Source organism: Cydia strobilella, chromosome 15 (assembly GCF_947568885.1).
Source record: "Cydia strobilella chromosome 15, ilCydStro3.1, whole genome shotgun sequence".
NCBI lineage: Eukaryota > Metazoa > Arthropoda > Insecta > Lepidoptera > Tortricidae > Cydia > Cydia strobilella.
The window spans coordinates 6932395-6954450 of NC_086055.1; the positions used below are offsets into that span (position 1 = coordinate 6932395).

General features: G+C 37.1%; 1 protein-coding gene across 2 annotated transcripts in view; it reads left to right on the forward strand.

Annotated features, from left to right (window-relative positions):
- The window catches only part of LOC134747885 (serine/threonine-protein kinase SIK2), a 63850-nt gene that overhangs the window by 6550 nt on the left and 35244 nt on the right, over positions 1 to 22056 (forward strand). For both annotated transcript variants that reach the window (XM_063682559.1, XM_063682560.1), the window contains exon 2: positions 19600 to 19716. In XM_063682559.1, coding sequence (XP_063538629.1) covers positions 19600 to 19716 — 117 coding nt within the window. The remainder of the gene's footprint in view (positions 1 to 19599; positions 19717 to 22056) is intronic.

The window sequence follows — 22056 nt, forward strand, 5'->3', positions numbered from 1 at the left end:
ATCATGCGCAACGGCAGTGTTTGATGGACGTACAGGTGCGAGGGTGACGCATCGTTAGGTTACGGAGCAACCGTGTTGAATGAATGCACTGAAATAACAGAACGGACGCCCTCGGCCTTCGGCGTCCGTGTGCGCGCCATGAGCCGCCGCCGCGAGCTGTGAGTAAACACAAAAATCCGGTTCAAGTCTACGGTTAAAAATGTTTGGTATCTTCAACTCGTTATTTAGGAATGTTGTACATAGCAATGACCGTGAAGCCGATACGAACAAGACTTTCTTTGCGCACTTCTGGTATAAATAAAAAGTAAATTGTTTAGCTCTATTCTTGTAAAGTTGTTTTTAATACCTATCCATAAACGTAGATAATAAGAAGAGCTGTACTAATAACATTTAAATTGTGTTAATGTTACGGCCAAGCAGAACGTACAGAAAAAGATCTCACCTTTCGGCTAAAACTAAACATTGTAGGTAAGTATCACGGATGGTCGATGAGTGTTTGCCAAATGTTCTGCAGAATATAACCAATCATTCGGCATGCCGACGGGAGCGCTGCCGCGTCCACAAATACTCGACACCGACCTTGCGTGGTGCGGGATGCACGCTCAACATTGTTTTTATTATTTTACGTTTTTCTCAACGAACCGCCATGCATCGCCACCAAGGTGATGGCCAGCCATCCGAAAGAGACGTAGACGGCAAATAAATTTAGACTGTCTGGAGCAAACAGTGAGCTTTGTTTCACGAACTTGTTCATACGAAACGAACCTGCGACATTTTTGTTTAAATGGACATAAACACTACAACAATGAAACGGTGTTAAACTAAGCTACGCCGGTTTCCTGTTGTAGGGATCTCATAAATCTTGTAATCTGTCATCAGTTTTTGTTGGATTTTCCAGCGCTTTGTGTTTCGTATGATTTACTATCCACCTTCCTATCCCACAAGTCAAATAATTACCTAACGACTAAACTTGACAATAGTATAGTTCTATGTTTCTTATAAAGCTATTGTAGTGCTAAGATGTATACTGTTTCAAGTTTTTTTATTAAGTCGTTCCTTACGTACCACTCTCCTAACTGTGAGAATTTCACATGCTGTAAGATTTTGTGTTGCGGATAAAAACGTTATGGCTGATTGTTAAATATTTAGCTAATTCTTAAATTGCCGCTTCTATGAAAGAATCGTTCAGTATCTTTGGAACTTTGGCCTAATTAGTGTAGGTAATTAGAGTCTTACTAATTAGCTAATCACTATGAATTGAGTTTTTGATACGCTAGAATTCTTCGTTTCAGCAAGAAACTAATGATATTGCTTTCTCTAGCACTCACGTATAGTGGCAAACTCTCACCGAAGATTTCGATTGCGAGATTTCCCATTTGCTCCAATAAATTCAGTTCCACACGCAGACGACACTGATTATCTGTCTAACGTTTTAATGTTATCACACGCATACACTACATGGACCTAGGTATGATAAAAAAGGAGAAAGAACCCCTATAATCAAAAAGAAGAAAAAATAAATAAAAAAATGTTTTGCCTCACGCCTAACCGTATTGAGAAAAAATGTTTCGTGACGAAACTTGTACCAAACCACATGATAATGAGCAAAGCTGTCATCGATAAATTAACCGATTTCGAAATGATCACTTATCTCAACAATAATTAATAATAACGTGCGGTTCATTGAGCGGCAACTTTTTCATCACTCGAACTATGTGTATGAATACATTGTCTGTTATTATATAAAACGGTAGCAATCGGTGCGTTAAAAAACTCTTTAGCTAATTGCGTCAATATTCACGAGAAAGTATAGCTTCTACCGGACGGACAGGTTTCCGAGCCAGATCGTTTATTATTTTCATTTATTAAGGAATGTGCGATGTGATTTGTGTGCCGCATGTTGGGGGTGCGTGATGGCGAGCAAATGGCCAGGAAATCTTTTCGTATGGCACGCGCTTCGTTTACATTGAGGCGCTTGACGCAAATGCGTTATCTATTTTAGAGTTCTGCGTCAGTGGCCTGGTGTTATCTGCTCTGCAGTCTGGCGGTCACCATCGTAGGCGTCTTCTCGTCCTGGTCCGGAATCACACCAAATATAGCCACAAGATGAACGCTGTTGTTATGCTCGGCAGTATCAACATTGCTTTCGATTTCGACGCTTGCTATACTAAGTAGTCAGGTTAGGTCAACTTCATTTGTCAAAATTTAATATATGCTAAAATTAAATGTTAAAATTATACGGACTTTCATCTTGGAGTTATTTTTATTCTTGCTGATCGGATTGACATGTGTATTATTTGTTTGTTGATCTCAGGCTCCAATGTTATGTAGAAAATGCATTGTTGTGAATTCTTTCATCGTTACCACTATCTTTATTTCGCAAAATGATTCACGAACCGGGAATTTTTTGATTATCTAGCCAGAATTTATTCAAGAATAGACCATTGTGACGTATAAAAAATTGGCTAAGACTCTAAATGACGTGTGCTGCTGGAACTTATCCATGTTTTTTGTGAATGTCTTCGCTGGCTCCACAGGCAGTGTTGTACAGGACTACAGGCGTAGTGGAATTAAAAAACGACGGCCGCCAGGTCATGTGTTCAATCCCAACGCACCTGTGCTGTAATGTCTTCCAATTTCCCTAACTTTAATAAAAAGAGTGATAGGGTAGGCGGGTGGTTGTGAAAATTTTGAAAAAAGTAACCTGTCGTAATTTGTACATTTGTCTTCGTCAAAATACTAAAATATTGTACGCGTGTTACCTAAAAAAAAACGCTGTAATTAGTCATAAGATCAAAGTAGAAAAAAAGGGAGTGTCACAACCGGCCACATCCCAAGGACGGTAGTGACAGTGGTTGGGGTCGATAGTGAGAGGCCTAAACATGTATAAAATGGTTTAAAATTACTTTTATTGTTACAAATATGTAACATAACACTACATAATGTCCTTCTAAACAAAGTTAGTTAACACTAATATAGCAAATGAACTAAAATCTGCGATCACTATGTAAGATTCATAAATCATAATGTATTATATATAAGCGCTACATGATTTGTCTTTATATATGTATATATTGTATGTGTAAATTATGCCTAAGTATGTATAATGATATATAAAGACAGCTGCTGTTCTTGCATGCTTCTTAAATAATACTTTCGATGCATTTCTGCAGCTCTCTGTAAAGAAATTCCTCGTTTTACTTTTTCATAAACATGTTCATATTAAAGACCGCGATCTTTCAGTCTTCGGCAAACGTTTTCTGGGCATCTTTACAAAAACATGTCACAACCGTACCCACAAAATTTGTCACAAACGTACCCAACCCACACTTTCAAAAACAAAAAAATCGCCATGTCTGAGCTTAATAATCTACGTAAAAAGTAATCATTCGTAATTAATTAAATAAAAAAATAAATAAATAAATATTATAGGACATTCTTACACAGATTAACTAAGTCCCACGGTAAGCCCAAGGAGGCTTGTGTTATGGGTACTCAGGCAACGATATATATAATATAATATATAAATACTTAAATACATAGAAAACACCCATGACTCAGGAACAAATATCTGTGCTCATCACACAAATAAATGCCCTTACCGGGATTCGAACCCAGGACCATCGGCTTCACAGGCAGGGTCACTACCCACTAGGCCAGACCGGTCAATGCGGTCAATTAACTACTAATGTTCAACTTATAACGAAGTAAATTACTAGGTAATCTATCTGTATCCAATTACCGCTAATTATCTAAAGAAATCAAACAAAAAATATATACTTTTGACTGTTGAAAACCAATGTGGGCTCATGCTTACTTTACCGTCGCGCGCGGGTTGACGGAATACTGGGAAACGCATTTAGACTTGTATGCCTCTTCTCTCTCCCCTTGAAGGCTACCCCACAATCCGTATAGTTTCGAAGTTATAAGTTATAACAAATATAGACATAACTCCGTAATAGATGGATACAGTCTAAGGAAAAAACGTGCCTCAAGAAAATTTGATTCTCGATCAGAGGGCGCTACTAGCTTTGGCCTACTGTCGTATAGATGGCGTTGACGGTTTCGTTTGTTATTTAACAATTTTAACGCATATCAGTGAAAGAACATGGGTCAAAATCATAAAAATAATTAATGCAAATAAAAAAAAAACATTTATCCATATTTAAATACATTTTATCGTATGTTTATAAATCTTCATTTTTAGTTTTAAAGTGTGTTGATAGATGGCAGTGAATTTACTGTGGTTACAAAATCTACTATGACAGTACAGCTCTATCTAATTATATCCTCTTTGGTTATAACGACTGTCACTAGCTACCGTACCCTGGCACAACCGTACCCAGTCAAGGCGTCAATAACTAGGATGCCTATACGTTTATCAGGGGATAATTCGTGATAGCGTGGAGACACGCGTGCCTGTTTGCTTTCAACCTTATCAGCGACTGTGACGTCAATCCCTCATATTGACCTGACGTTTGCTTTATAACTATAAATGGATCTCACTACGAGATACATGAAGCGAGGACGTTCCTTTAAGTACTTCTGGTTAATAGTTCTGAATTGTTGAAGGTTGTGTAATTATTCAAGAACCGGAAGAGCTTTTGATTTACATATTATATGCATATTAATTTATTTTTACCGTAAAACCTGCCATTTTGTGCCAGGCGGGTGTTGCTTGTTACGGGTTAAATGGTTCGCTATTACCAAATTTATTCATATGTAGTTATGATAGGTGTGGTTATAGGTGTGATATTGATATACCAAGGCCGATTAGTAGTACATATTTTGATTTTCTATATTAGGCGAGTTTTATTCATTGTGGAGTGTAACCGCTAAGCAATGTTGCTAGCTTGAAACTTCAACTAAATAGACGATGTTTAGATTACTTTAGGTATACATGTACTGCGCGTACTTAAATAGAATTTGACAAACGTCTTAATACTTGAGGACATTTTACCGTCTAGGCCGAAGTTGGTTGGTTTTAGAGGTCATTTATCATCATCGTTAACGATATTTTTTGTATCAGTTGGGTATGCAGGTTGTTAAGTCATTCAGCCCGTGGCTCGTGCGTCACTAGTTTTAAAGGTGAACCGAACCACACCGAAGTAACGGGGTCATTACACTTATCTGTCTATTCTTAATTAGTTCATGTTTATTCTATCCCTGTCTCCGTGTTTATCATCATTGTCTGTGTTGTAATTACATATGTCTTTGTTAACATTATTGTCAATCTGTTTAAAAATGAAGAAAGTTACATTAATGCTTTAGCTTAAGATTCTTAGTCGATTCTGTATCTATTCCATAATATGTTTATCAAGCGACACATACTGTCGGTATTTGTAGGTTAAGCCATTAATATTTTAAGTAGGAGACGAAATCAATATGATTCATGTAAATTGGTTCCAGATATATGATAATTCAATCAAATAAATAGGTAATAAAGTTAGCTGATACAAAGTAACTCAAATGGTATAATACAATGGCTTTCATAATAAATGAGTCTGTCCTCTCTTAACTATAAACACAGTTATATCAGTCCTGCTTAGAAAAGTTTTACATATTGAAAAATGTCCCCTCTAAAAGTGGATTGAGCGAGGGGTGCAGACGGGAAACTACGGCTCTTATTCACGTAACACATTCGTGCTATGCGCATACGAAGTATAGATACTCTTTCAGCAAGTCTTTGCCGAGGTGCATGGGGAGAGCGTATTGTAGAGTAGGTAACTGCCTATGTATGTATTTGTCCCGTGCTCAAGCCAAACTTACCCCTTTATACATTGACTTTAAGTCTCTTCTGGCACACCTTTACCACATTCTATCTTTCAAAATCATGATAATGTGTTGTGACAGTGACAAGATCAGTCCTCACATAAAGGACTTGATAACACGTGACAAGAACGTAGTTTGGTTGGACAATGAATCGTTGAACAAGGCTATCTTCAAGAGCAATAACATTTGTTAGGCCAGTCATGTATCGATCGAAGTACCCGAATTATGTTAAAGATGCAATTATTCCATGTAAACAATATATATGGTAAGTCATTCGCTACTCCTTGTAGGAATAGAAGCATTGTAATTTAACAGTAATCAACGGAGTTTTAAGTTTTATCTACGACAGGAAAACGCTATTTTATAAACAAATGGTTATACGCAAGCGGTAGCTTGACGGCCAGCAGGATTGAAACATGAAATCTATGGCGTGAAACTGAAAATAAGGGTCGGAATTGTAAGGATTGTAATTTAGTAGAGCAAGGGGGGACGTATAGTCGTCTTGCTCGCCCTCGAGCGGAGTGCTTGGGCATATTGATCGTAGTCTGGACTTGTTGATCTCTCCTCGCACGGTCCCTTGGTTTACTAGCAGTGTTGCCATATTAATAGCACTATCTGTATTCTTAAATATTTAATCCCATTATAATAGATGGCATATACATATATACGCATATACACGTATAAAAAAATTATGCATTTAAGCATTTTTTTTCTTATGTCATGTGCCTTTATTTCCCCATTCAGCAATTGAAACCTTGGTAATAAACTAAACTAACCGTTTCAAACTGCTCTGAAGGGTTCGCATTTATCTAGATCCTTGTTAGTAGATGTTTAAAAATATTATGTGTACATATTTAAGTCGTAAGTCTGTGACCGATTTGTGTAGATTTTTACATTTTGCACTCCAGTTTTTTGCTTTTGCTCAGCATGGCAACACAGCGTAACAGCGTGTCGGACGACGATTCATTAAAATGTTCGTGTCGTTGTAAGTGTTACAATCACTGGACCTGATTCAGCATTCTAGGATATACCTACTGCAAGTCTGCAAATATTAAGTTATACTGTCGCCTCGAGCTATTTCAACCCCTGGGACTATTTGATAGGAGTCTTAAGCCTTGACTGAAAATATAATATACATATGTAAATATTATTGGTAGTAGTTTTCGGAATATATGTTTTACTCTCCGCCCGTGACTTTGTCCGCTTATATAATGTCTTAACATTTTCTTCCCCAAGGGGGATAGTTTCAAAAAAATCCTTTTTTAGTGGAGTCAGTGTCTAAGTAGTCCCTTTCAAATCAATCTAAGAAAAACGGGACGACATGACCCTACATGAAAAATGTTGCCAAGACGAAACCATAAGGCTCGCACTGTCAAAAAGTTATCAGACCTCTTGTAGAGCTAAGCTTCTAACTACAAGCCCTAATTTTACAAACAACTTAGTCAAATTATGTGGCTTGGCCGTTTCGCTACCGTCACATGGGCGTAAGGTGAAATTTATTCACTATTCATTATTTTTCATCATACAATAGTTCTTGTAGTAACGAAACGGCAAAGCCACATATTTTGACTAAGCTACTGTCCGCGCGCGAATTCCGTGCACGGCTGAGGAATGTTAGGAATGTTGGGCGTCATGAGTTCATGACAGAGTGGTGTCATTTTGTACGTACGGGCGCGGCGCACCCCCCCCCCCACTTGTTCGACCTCCGAATGCACGGAATTGGCGCGCGGACAGTAGGTGTAGAGTTTGTGAAGGTAGGGTTTGTAGTTATATAGAGTTAGAAGCTTGGCTCTACAAGAGATCTGATAACTTTTTGACAGTGCGAGCCTTATGGTTTCGTCTTGGCAACATTTTGCATTGAAAATGTTTTTTGTGGGTTTTCACTCCTTTTTTAAGTTTCTTATGACAATCCATCTCCTAATTTAAAGGGTTGGGAGTAATTTACTATTAAAAATCCTGAAATACGTATAAAGGGTCGGCAACGCGCGTGTAATATCTCCGGTGTTGCAGGCGTCCATAAGCTACGGTAACTGCTTACCATCAGGCTGGCCGAATGCTTGATTGCCACCGACGTGGTATAAAAAATAATAATAATCTGGGGGCATCTTTTATACAATCAGCTTTTTTACTGATTACCCATACAATTTTCAACCCACTCCCCCCCTAGTGCACTTTTCCACTCCCTTTTCTCCCTTACTATATTTACTTATATTATATGTACTTATGCACACACATTTTTAATCATATTGCTGTCATTTTACTCTAGCTCATTCGAAACACGAGTGTAGGCAATCTTGATAGCGATAAAATAACTTGCCACAATAGGATTAAGATTATGACGTTATTTACCTACCTCTGCTGGCTCCATAATCTGGGTTTTTACTTATCTCGTCTTTGTGATAATTACCGTGTATTTTGTCTGTTGCTTTGGATTTGGCATTTGATTACAATTGACGCATGTAATTACTATTTAGTATAATAATATGTAATAAATTGATAATACAGACTGCTTTATTAACTTCTATAGATATGTATCATCATATATAATTATAATGACAACATGTTATCACTATATTACTGCTAGATACTTTCTCTTCTGTTTTTGTTATGTTTTAGATTTATAAATTTCTAATATATACATTATATATACGATAATGGCCTTAATGGCCATTAAATGACTTTAATTAACTTCTGTTTTTGTTATAAACTCCTTCTTTCTCACTTTATATTATATATACAAACTCATTCATGAAAACTCATTTGACGAAGTGTTGCTCCAACTTTAAGCATCTACTAAATCCAATCCAATAACCTATCTTCAATATTACGACAGACGCCTCCAGTGTTTCACTTAGTTTAAACGTACTAAACTCATTTGGGAATAAATTCACACGCATAAACCGGATTTTCCTTTACCAGGAGATATTCCGATTTACAGAACATGACACCTATTTAGTAAGCCATTATTAGTGGTTACATCACGCTCGCACTTATGGATTTGCGTGAGCGTGACGAACTGATCGCATTGATATTGAAATCACATGGTTATCGTATTTTATAAATCTAAATATGCTTCGAGGAAGCCGCGTCGCCTCATAACAAGAAAGATTATATTCATGATGTAAGCGGATTGAGAGAGTATACCGGTGGCTTGACTTTGTTAGTCGCACGTTTAACAGAAAGAAGTTTAGTTGCAGAGATACAGTGTAGGACTTCTTGCCGATAGCAATACTTAAATATAAATTAGGAATTTGGTAAGTCATCGGTTGCTTCGTTTTTAATTGTTTGTAGCATGCTACGTCGTAAATATGTCGTAGCCACGTCGTAGCATAGCTACGCTTTCGCATAGCTACGAAGGCAATGCTGAGTCGGCCTAACTTAACCTTCTTAATAACAATTATTAATTCGCCTTGTAATTGCCAAACGATTGAGTTTTGAGAGATACTACGAGGTATACAAAGTTAATTCATACCAAAGAGGATATAATATTTTAGAGCGGTACTGTCATAGTAAATTTTGTAACCACAGTAAATTCACTGCCATCTATCGACACACTTTAAAACTAAAAATGAAGATTTATAAAAATACGATAAAATGTATTTAAATATGGATACATGATTTTTTTTATTTGCATTAATTATTTTTATTATTTTGACCCATGTTCTTTCACTGATATGCGTTAAAATTGTTAAATAACAAACGAAACCGTCAACGCCCTCTATACGAGAGTAGGCCAAAGGTAGTAGCGACATCTAATCGAGAATCAAATTTTCGTCATTTTCGAGGCACGTTTTTTCCTTAGACTGTATCCATCTATTACGGAGTTAAATCTATCTTTGTTCATACACATGCAATCGCATTCGTATATAAGTAAGACCGGTTCTCATAATATAATACATTGTCAATGGATTGAATGTTTTTGAGCTCCAACTCAAAACATATTGTTGTGTTGTGGTTGTTGGTAGAATTACGCTAAAGAGTTTGCCAATTATCGAATAGATATTTAGTGTTGTTTCTTGATATCTATAATTATATCATTCAGAGTTTATTATACGCAGCTATAAATATAAATAAGCTAAAAACAAAAAAAATTTTTTTTACGTATTACGTAAATAATAACAAAAACCCACTTGTCGGACTCGCCCACCGAGGGTTCCGTACAAATTAAATTTTTAGAATTTATTGTTATAGCGGCAACAGAAATACAACATCTGTGAATATTTCAACTGCCTAGCTATCACGGTTCATGAGATACAGCCTGGTGACAGACAGACAGTGGAGTCTTAGTAATAGGGTCCCGTTTTTACCTTTTGGGTACGGAACCCTAAAAAGCGATAAAGGCTGATAGATAGCGATTATTTAAAAAAATACTTGAATCTGAATCATTAGTATTTTACCTGTCAGTAATTAAGTGAAGGCTACACGCAATGCTATTAGTTTCACAACTCAAGTGACTCGACGCATGCAGTGAAAAATTTTAGCAAATAAATTACTTGTAGGATATAGAGGAGGCCGGCGAATACGATTAGTTTTTAGTAGGTTGTTTAATCTTACGACCTTCGTGTAGGTATTCTGTGTTCTCCGAGGCAGCTTTAAGATATTTCCTACTAATTTTATTTATTGCCTTTGCTGGGGTACTACGAGTACAAACTTCGTTTCCGTACCGTAGTATGAAATTTTCTACTCTAGCTTTATTATCCAGATTAACTTTGTAGTACCTCTATCCGTTACAACCATTCTTTCGACATACTGTAGCTATTTATTTATTTATTTACCGTACATATGGTGCTACTTTCTCGCACTAGTGCGTAAAGAGCACTTTTCGTGCATATGTCGAGTTTAAAGGGCCATATGTGTTGTAAAACGTTCTACGATATACGTGCGAATAGGTAATTCGCAACTCGATTTAAAACACTCCCTACGGTCGTGTTTTAATTTATCGCCACTTGTTTCGAATTTCCTCTTTTTTTTTTTTTTTTTATTTATCTCAATGTACATCACAACAATTTTCTTACAATTATATTCCTCGCCAAACTGCGATTGCAGTTTGTTGGCGAGATAGCGCTCATTTTTACATTTTAAGCATTTATGCACTTAAAAAACTAAACTTAAACTAAACTTAAACTTAGATTTTCCGCACTTGTATCGTAAATAACTATTATGTACATACTTTTCACGACTCTTCTCTTTCCGCACCGACTCTATATGTTTTATACCCGTGTTTATACAGAGTAATCAACGATTTAACACATTCGCACGTCATGGTGTCATAGGCCAAAGGAAACAGAAAACTGCGCGAATGCTATAGCATTCGTGTCCGCGAATGTGTTATGTGACACATTCACGGAATGTATTACATGCCCAAAACATGTATTCTATGTCCCTACGGATGTAAAACAAAACGAGCACAAACCAAAAGTCTCCTTATTTTACTTTCAGGAACACAACGGGCACTTTTTCAGCCCCGCGTGATGTCCAGAATTACATTAAATAAATAAGTAATTTTGAGGCGTGGCGGGTCGCGAGGGGTCATCGGCACGAGCGGTTATTGACGAGCCCAAAGTATTTACAATTTAACCGTCGTACTTTTATGCACAATCATTTGTAATCAAACTATTATACGCATATCAAGCCGATGTAAAGCTTTGTTTCCGCTTAGGTATGTGAAGAATATCACCTGTACAAACAGCTTATTACAAAAGGCATAAGGTCCACTGTTGGACAGTTAGTGTGGGCGATGGTACAAACTGAATGTAACGGTTACACAAACTTTTATCTACATAAATAAAAAACCGGCCAAGTGCGAGTCGGACTCGCACACGAAGGGTTCCGTACCATTATCTATAAAAACGGTCACCCATCCAAGTACTGACCCCGCCCGACGTTGCTTAACTTCGGTCAAAAATCACGTTTGTTGTATGGGAGCCCCACTTAAATCCAGGGACCGACCCGCTATCCCTTATAAGGGTATTGCATAAGGCTTAACTTACTATACCCTTTGCCAGACGAAACCCTTCATTTTGCTTTTAAAAACCCTTATATTTGTGTACACACATTTGTGTAATCGGTAGCCCAAATACCCTTACAAAACCCTTATCATCAGCTCACCAACACCTTGCATATTGCTTATAAGGGTTAGCCTTATAAAGGGCTTCCCTTTTAGCATATAAGCGTGTTAATTTAAGTCGTCTACCTCGTCCATAAAGCACACATTACTTCGAATCCGAGCGATCGTCGGCGGCGACGGCGGCGTTCTTTGACTAGGCACGTATTTTCTTTCCTTTTCATACACTAGCGTAGATATATACTAATCCTGTATCTTTCACGCAAAGGGAAACCTTTGTAAAAAGCGCTTAAAAATAAGGGTAACCCTTATTAAGGGCTAGCCTTATTTTTGGTTAGCTTTTCGATAAGGGTTAGTCAAAGGTAGGGGTATGAATGGGCTTGCAGATCAAAAGGGAAAATCTTTCAATGTGTTAGCCGTGTTTAAGGGACGCCCATTGAAAGGGTTTTATCGCGGAAAGGGTTGTCCGGTCCCTGCTTAAATCTCTATTTTATTCTGTTTTTAGTATTTGTTGTTATAGCGGCAACCGAAATACATCATCTGTAAAAAAATTCAGCTGTCTAGCTATCGCAGATCACGAGATACAGCCTGGTGACAGACGGACAGACAGACAGCGAAGACTTAGTAATAGGGTCCCGTTTTTACCCTTTGGGTACGGAACCCTAAAAACGAGTACTTATTTTTACGTATTCGTTCCAGTTCTTAAAAAAAATAAGTCAATTACGTTCCGGATTACCCAAGTTTATGCCGACGTAGCACCACTGCACCATTCAGTCAGTAATAAATTCATAGGGAACTAAATGTATGTACCTTATAAAGAGGGATGCAATTGCAAAATTAGTAATATTAACACAGCTCATGTTTGTTGTTTAGGTTTAGAATAGTTTAGATTAGGCTATAAGTATTGTAATAACCAGGCCGTGTTAAATATCTCCAAGAAAAACGATACACAATCACGTAAAGACATCAAGTTAGAGTTGTGCATGCTCGTTCACTGAATAAATCGCTCCCAACTAGTACAATCTCACAACTGTACTAGTTCGGTCTTTTATTACAGTAGTACACAGAGAGACTCGACTTTAGTTCGGTCGGATGAGTCGGATCACTCTGATCGCTTTGCTGTCATTGTCACTCCTCGGTCCTCGCTCCCATTCTGTTTCGTTCGCGTGTAGTGTACTAAAACGTACTAAGAGCAGAATCATTAGGGAATAGTTCGGTAGTACAGTGGAGGGAATCGTGTCTTTTTGATTATAGTACATGTACTACACAAGCCTACATCAAGTGCCCCCCATGCAAGACCTTTTTTGAGATGAGCCACCGAAACAATTAATTATTGAATGCTCAAAGTACTCAAAAAATGGTCTTGGAGACATGTCATATTCATATGTTGCTGAACGTTTGACAATGAGATGATGTAAAGTTGGAGCTCGACTTAAGAGTCACATAGCAAGATTAGCCATGCATTTCAAATTTTAGGTTTAAGTAGTACACCTAGTAGTAGGTACATATACAGGTTGGCTAAAACATAAGTGCATTCCCGTAGAAAATATCCTCCCATAGAAAATAAACCAGCCAAAATGTATGAAACCGCCAAATTTTTTTTCGTGATTTCGGGGTGGCCCCATAGTAAAAGTTGCTCAGTATAATCCCAAAACCTCCCTGGCAACGGGAACGCACTTATTTTTTAGCCACTGTGTAGATATATTAAATATAATTCACAGCATCACATGAAACCAATTTTAAGAATAAATATAACTATATAAATACAATTCCGGCAAGAGTTTACTTACTTATTCTTCCCCGATAAAACTTGTTTACTTAGTAAAGTTAGCAAACAAGTTTTCAATATAGGTTAGTATTATAGGTAAAATAACAGCCGAAACAGTGTTAAGGATTCAATGCGCGTAACCAGGATAATAGCGTAAGAGGAAAATGTACGTAATCACGGGAATTACCATCGATTAATTTAGCTCTATAGATTCGTACGTCATATAATCATATTTCGTTAGTCGACCACAATTATTCATGTCTAACGGTTTGCGTCTTCAATTTTGAATACTAATGAATAAGGCACTAGTCTAAGTATGAAGATAATACGACAATTACGACATACACTTATACAGCGTGTATTTTAATTCAACCGCAAATTAAAAGTATTAAAACAAGGCGTGCTCTAAGAAAAAATTAAATTACTTTCTATGAAAAAAGTAAGAAAAATATTTTATGAAAAATATTTCGGTTGTAGGCGTAGAGTTAGGTCCGTAGGCTTTAGTGCGACTTTTAAAGAAAATTCGAGCTTAAGTTTAACAAAGTAAAAAAAAAAATATTTTGAGCGACAATGTATATTTTTTACGTACATACTCATCATTTGTGACAGATGTGACATCGCTTTAGTAAGTGCGATATTTTAAATAAAAACAAAGAAGTGATATGATACATTGCGTGCTGAATTATTTTATAAGGAAAAATAATAAGTCCGTTTGTAAATTATAATAAAGTTAATTCATTAGTGCCTATACTAACTCCTATACTTAGAATATGTGGTCTTATCAAAATACACGTAGTAGTAAATGTAGTAATACGAGTACATAATACTTACTTGCACTTTCGTTTTTACAATTTTGACATCAAAATGTTGATGTTACGCTACGTCTTAAGGCGGGATTCCACCAGAGTACGGCACTGTACGGCACAAGCATTTTTGTATTGAATATGCTTGTGCCGCACAGTGCCGCACACTGGTGGAACAACTCGCTAACGCGAAGTGGGCCCACGGTGTTCGCGTTGGCAACGAGATCGCCCACGTAGGACACTTCTATAGGTATCAAAAGATTGATTCACCCCGCGCCGCATCGCTTCGATTCGCGTCGTGTTGTTCGCCTACGTAGTACGCTGCGTTAGGTAAAAGTGGGTTTTCATTATTTCAGTGCGTCGTCCTTTTATATAACTCTAAAAACTCTATATTTTATAGAACTCTAAAAAGGTCTATCGTGGTCACTTTCACCCGCGCTTTTACGAGCGCCCATTGAATATCGTAATAGTATTCATAGGTTCGTCTTTTTACATCGTGCGTCATTAAACTTTGACCGTTAACATTCATAAACAAACCTAAAAGAGGTCAGTTTCGACACTTTGATAACACGAGCAGGAGTACAATTACATACTTATAAACAATTGAAAAAAAGTAGCTCATCAAATATATTTCATAGACCATGGAATACTCAAGTATGAACTGTGTATGTATTATGTGCGTTGTACTGTGGGACGTGCATACATATATACATGGACGAGATCATTAAATTGGCATCTAAGTATTATAGAAACTAATGAAAAAACGAAATAGAACACTGGCATTTTGTAAAATTTCTTCACATTCTTATCCAAATCGTTTTTTAAAAGTTCGAAAATAAATGTGGCCATGGGAACGAAGCCTTCCGAACGCTAGGAGCATAACAGTTTTCTATGTAGAGATGCAGATGTCGGAGTAGTTGTAGTGACGTATTCTCACGGTTTCCCGTTTGTTCCTAGCGATATACCAGTGTCCATTCTAATTTTGAGAAACCGCAACTGATGGACGTGTTTGCGGACATGATAAGATAGATATCAGTGAGAAAATGTAACTTAAAGGAATATAAAATCATATTCATATCTTATCTTATGTCACGGTACATGTTGGTTGGTTTTAAACTGACAGTTACAGATGTAGTGCATAAATATTTATTTTCCATCGTATTTTCATGGATAGGAAACGTACGAACGTGTCTTGCTATTTCAGGTCTCGGTACAAAAGGTACTGAGGTTGACTGAAGTAGCATGACAAATACGAACGTTTCCGAGAAAATACGATGGAAAACAATTGTGCACTACATCTGCATCTATTCTATACCTCTACCTAATATTTACGTAATTTTCAATGATATTATAAATGTTCACATACTTTGTCCATTCCGCATTTATCATTTGTCCGATGTCTAAATCCCCATTTAGCGCTGCTAATGCAACCATTGTTTAATCTATCTCCAGTAGCTTCCGTGTCCGTAAAGCACAAAGCTTCCTGACAAGCCGTATAAGGCTGAAATCTTATCAAAGGAGCGCTCGCGCCTTCCGACTTATTATTAAATCTCCACGCTTCTAAAGCTCTACTTAAGGCGACTAGTAGTGTTCACGATGCCCGTGCGTGGAAAACTTAAAAACGGTATTTTTCAAATTTTCGAACGCACAATTGAATATAATTTTTTTCTTGATAGTCATTTTTACGCTTATTTTAACACGCTTTTATTAGGTCGACCTGTATGTAACTAACTATGTAATGGAATCTAAAGTGACTAATTTAACCATCTTCCAAGGATCGTAGCGTCATGAAAATTGGCAGCTGTATGTAGTTCTGATGACAATACAATAATATGGTACTGTCGAACTGATCTGATGATGGAGCCGGAAGATATGAACTGGAACTTCATGACGGAATCAACTAACTATGTAATTTAATCTAAGTTAACTACTTTAACCATCTTCCCGGTTTCCGATGAAGCTGAAAATTTGCATACGCATGTAAGTCGGGTGACAATGCAATATTATGGTACCTTCGAGCTGATCTGATGATGAAGACATTAGGTGGTCATAGTAACTCTGTGATAAAACTACGCAACCTAATTGTGTTTGGGGTTTTTAGAATTGTCTCGATTAGTATTAGTTGCCTGTGGTAAAAAAAGTACAGTCAGCGATAAAAGCTTGTACCAAAAATGAAATTTTTGCCAAAAACTTATTTAAATATTCGGACGGTTCTTTTAAGAGTTTAATTTAGGGCGACTTGCACAAAACTATTAATGAATTGATCAACATTAAAAATGGCGGCAGCAGCTGTCACCAAACCTAATTTTTCATACAAGCAAGATGCCATTGACACAGGTTTTCGTATACAACCGACCCTAGGATCTGTTTACACATTGATTAGTGTTTAGTGCGAGTTCATACTTACTTGTACTTGAATTTAGTAGAAAATGGAAGAACTCGCATTAAACACTAATCAAATACTAAAATACTGTATTTGACATGTACGAGTAAAACTATGTTTTATAAAGGAATAAATGAATGTGTAAACAGACCTTTAGGGATAAGATAATTGTTCCACGTCACCAAGTAGCCGCCTTAAATCCGATAGTTTACTTATTTTCATCCTTTTCCCAAGACCTTTCCATTAGGGGAGTCGGGATCGGTGAATCGGTCGCCGAGCAATCACGTCAATTGCCCCAATCGTCTGTACGCCGAGTGACGCGAGCTTGACGTCATCGCCTCTTTGTCTGCCCGTCACGAGTAGAGTAGCGAATCAACAAATATTCCATTGTGAACGTAAAAAGTGTACGAATAAAACCAGATAACATCATGAAGCGAGCAAATATCAATCTTGACTTTTTTAATTGTCTAAACGTTATTTGGTGAGATAACACAAATTAAACATTTAGACAATTAGACAAGTTATGTATTAGGTATACATGTTGCTTTTGTCTAGCTCTGAGAATGATATCGGTTTGCGTGATTTTCAAATCTTTACTTATTCATTTGTCAACTGTATCTGTATGAAATTTAATATCTGGGAGACCAAGCTTTGCTCGGAAAACATATAAAAACTCAAAAATGAGCGTTTACCCAGCTAGATCGATTTTTCGCCCCCAAAAACCCCCATATAGCAAATTTCATCGAAATCGTTGGAGCCGTTTCCAAGGTCCCCGAAATATATAAATATATATACAAGAATTGCTCGTTTAGGTATAAGGTAGCGGTAGCTCTGTTTGAATAGGTAATAGTTACACGATACAAGTGCGAAAACTAGGAAATTCGCAACAAGTTGTGATAAATTAAAACACGACCGAAGGAAGTGTTTTAAGTCGATACGAGTTGCGAATTACCTATTCGCACATGTATCGTACAACGTTTCACAGTACATATGTACCATATATATGTATGGCCATATGGCCATGTGGTAATTATCGCACTAGTGCGGTAAAGTAGCACCGTATGTACCTATGTACTGTATTTTTTTAAAAATATTTAGTTATAATATTGACACGATCTTATTAGAAATCGTAGCCTGGTTTTTAGTCCCCCTCCGATTTTTAACAGATTCAACTGTCTCTTCTGTGTTTGCGGAGCTCTTCGTTTCATTCGTATTTAATAAAATTCATTAAAAAAAATTAGAACTCTATTAGAGAGAAATTAATTGGATTGGTCGCGTGGATGCAATCCAAAACAAAGCGATATAGAATAAGTTAATTACCCTGTTAATTAGGCTAACCACCTAATCAATTATTGATTAAAATGGTTAATGAATACTGAAACAGTTTTCAGTTCATGTGTTTCATTTACGAAACTACTACGTTCAGTGATTTCTTGTGAATCCTTTCTTCCGTTTTCCAGTTCTTCGCTTCGAGTACACGCGTCGCGGCCCTGAAAAGTACTCTGCCTGAGAGAGGACTTCTGAGAAGGCCAAAATGTGTTGCTAATTTATTGACGTAATTAACTAGAGTATAACCATAGTAATTGAATACGTGTCTACAAATACGGATGTGTGTGTGTGGTGTGAGATTACAAGATAGAATTAGGAACAGTGTGATAAGGGAAAAGTGTGGACTGAACGAAGATGTAGTGACAAAAATTGAGAAAGGTATGTTGAGATGGTTTGGACCAGGGACCGGCCCGCTATCCCTTATCGGGGTTTTATAAGGGTATTGCATAAGGCTTAACTCACCATACCCTTTGCCAGACGAAACCCTTTGTTTTGGTTTTAAAAACCCTTATATAAAGCTACCACATTTGAGTAATCGGTAGCCCAAATACCCTTATAAAACACTTATCATCCGCTCACCAACACCTTGCATATTGCTTATAAGGGTTAGCCTTATAAAGGGCTTCCCTTTTAGCATATAAGCGTGCTAATTAAAGTCGTCTACCTTGTTCATAAAGCACACATTACCTCGAATCCGAGCGATCGTCGGCGGCGACGACGGCGTTCTTTGACTAGGCAAGTATTTTCTTTCCTTTTCATACACTACCGTAGATATATACTAATCCTGTCTCTTTCACGCAAAGGGAAACCTTTATAAAAAGCGCTTAAAGATAAGGGTAACCCTTATTAAGAGCTAGCCTTATTTTTGGTTAGCTTTTCGGTAAGGGTTAGACAAAGGTAAGGGTATGAATGGGCTTGCAGCTCAAAAGGGAAAGTCTTTCAAAGTGTTAGCCGTGTTTAAGTGTCGCCCATTGAAAGGGTTTTATCGCGGAAAGGGTTGTCCGGTCCCTGGTTTGGACACGTGGAAAGAATGAGTGAAAGAAGGCTAACAAAGAGAGTGTATAAGGGAGAGGTAGAAACGGGAGTTGGAAGGGGCAGACCTCGGCGGACTTTCTCTGATCAGATCGGGGAAATCCTGAAGAAAGGCCAGGTCAAGAGCACCCTAAACCGGCGAGCGTGTATGAGGAATGTTATGAAAGTGAAGGAAGCGAAAGAGGTATGTCAGGATCGCAGCAAGTGGAAATCCGTGGTCTCTGCCTACCCCTCCGGGAAATAGGCGTGATTATATGTATGTATGTATGTATGTAAATACGGATTCACTATAGTTTAAATTTAACTCAAAAGTCGTCAATAATTAACAATGCACGTGATAATGATAACAAATGACGTATTAATTACTTAACAGGCATTATCGAGCTCAATTAAGTAGCTATTTGTGTTATCTATATCTATCATTGACGTAAGCGTCTTTTTGTTGCAGGTAGCAATTAAGATAATAGATAAATCGCAGTTAGATGCCAGCAATCTTCAGAAGGTCTACCGAGAAGTGGACATCATGAAGAGGCTCGACCATCCTCATATTATTAAGCTTTATCAGGTAAGCAACTATCATATACATAATACAATACATATGATATATTTGTATTATTCTCAGTTAAAAGGCATAAAAAATTCGCAAATTTTCTTACTGCTAAAAAATCATCTATTTTGCAACCAGCAATTGGTTTCTTTTGTTTAAGAACATTTTTATTTAAGATGCTTTAACGAGGTAACATAAGAGATATAATACCACTGTATTATATCTCTTAGTCGTTATCGTAGTACCACTGTACTACTAAACTATAATTTATATTACAAAATAAAAGTTAGTTAAAGCTAGAAATAAAATAAAAACACAAACTATAAAATATTACCTACAAAAACAAAACCAATTACAAAGAGAATACCCTTTCTAACAAGTCGGACTGCGGCATGGACCCCATGACACTTGCGGCGTTACCTCTCTGTATCACAAGGGAAATACGTTGAGAGATGCAACATAATACAATGCATCTAATAAGTACTAATAAGCATACACTCGTACCAAAACTGCTTAAGTATAGATACCTAGTAATTAAACATTTTCTTTGCAATTTGCGACTGCTTTGTTTATGTTTCATACAGCGCCTTCCTTCAGGTTGGATTCTGAACGAAATTTTAAAAGTCCATGTCCCAACAGGTAGGTTTATATAAACAATAAGTATCGATTACAAGTCATCGTACTGTGAATAGTGCAAATACAACAGAAACGTTATAATATAGCGGGGCAATATTCAGGTCATCGCAGGTTCACAGGGAGGTCATTCGTTTGCAGAAACGGAATCCCGTTAGACGGCGGAACAAATGAGTATGAATTAGGCGGCTTAGCCGCTCGATGGGCCGTTCACCGCTCGTTACTGCAGTTGACGTTCCTAATAATGTTATTGTTTACTTTGACAGTCTGAGCGCCTTCAGTCAACCAGTATATAAATGCGCAGTTGTTATGGATCTAGAGGTTAAGTGATAGTGGTAGAGCTCACAGTGGAGGTATAGCGTTATGTGATTTAGTAAGCCATATTTATATATTATACCTATTCCCATTGGTTGGGTCCTCGAGTGTAACATGACCTCCGATCCTTAACAATTAATCCGTAATCGAATAGCACACTTATACTGGTTTTTCTGAGCACATGATAGCGATTGGAGCAACATGCACACATGTACAGTTACCATTACTGACGCGTGACCAGTAGCTTCTTGTTACATATGCATCCATGCCTGACGGACCACTTGCCCATCCAGTGACATTGGTGATATCTCGGATAACGACACCTCATATTTTAAGTATTCACATATGCAAATTGGAATAATAGTTTCTAATATGCTATGCAGGGTAGAATTGTTGATGATACACAAATCGTATAAGCCCTATTTTTTACAACACTATACATATTTTCCTTTTTTCTGACTGCTTGTTACATAGGAGATATTTTACTGTTAGCCTTGACAACAATTGACTTCACAAATAAGTCACCATTTTATGGTCTTATGCTGAAGCTCTGTTACCTAATGGAGCTTTCCGAGTTTCCAAAAGCAAATGCACATGTTAAAAGAAACCCTACTATAATATTAACGAGTTCGCTCGATTTCACCAGTTACCAGGCTCTTATCATCAAATCCTGGCTTACTGGCAGTGGGACTAACTGTGGCAGGTAAATATCTTCTACAATGAAAAAAATCTTGTGAACAATATATATTATAGCCTCTTTATTCCTTAGGAAAAAAATCACATTTGGTTACATGTGAACAATAACAACGCACATTTTACTTTGTCCGCTGCACAGAAATTCCACCCTAAATAAACAATAAATATTAGTGGTTTTCTGACGACGTCAACTAATTTACCGTACGGGGCTTTTCATAAACAACGAGTGGGAAAGTTTAGTGTTTTTTGCACTGTCATTTGGCATTTGGTGTAGCGCCAAATGCCAACCGCTCGTTGTTTCGCTGCAGCTTTCCATCACTCGGCCGTGGCTTAATAAATCTCTTGCCTTGTCCCTTTAAGCTTTTCATTATGTAATGAATTGCTTAATTACAACGAAATACGGGGCACTTTAGAAATACGATAATTTTCTTTTGAATAACGTCTTAATTTTTAGAACGATACAAACTTGACTAATTTAATTGTATTGATCATAACCACTTTAGTGAAAAGTGACGGTTTAACCGGCGAATGGTCTTACATTCTCTAATATAAACAAGAAAAGAGATTATTCTAATATTAAATCGTTACGGCGTTATCGGATTAAAATCTTATCCCCAATTAAGTCAAATAAATTTCGAAGTGAATGTGCGAAGAAGTGTAAAAAAAATATTCAATTTTATTTTATTTTATTTTTGAACAGTCTGGAGATAGGTA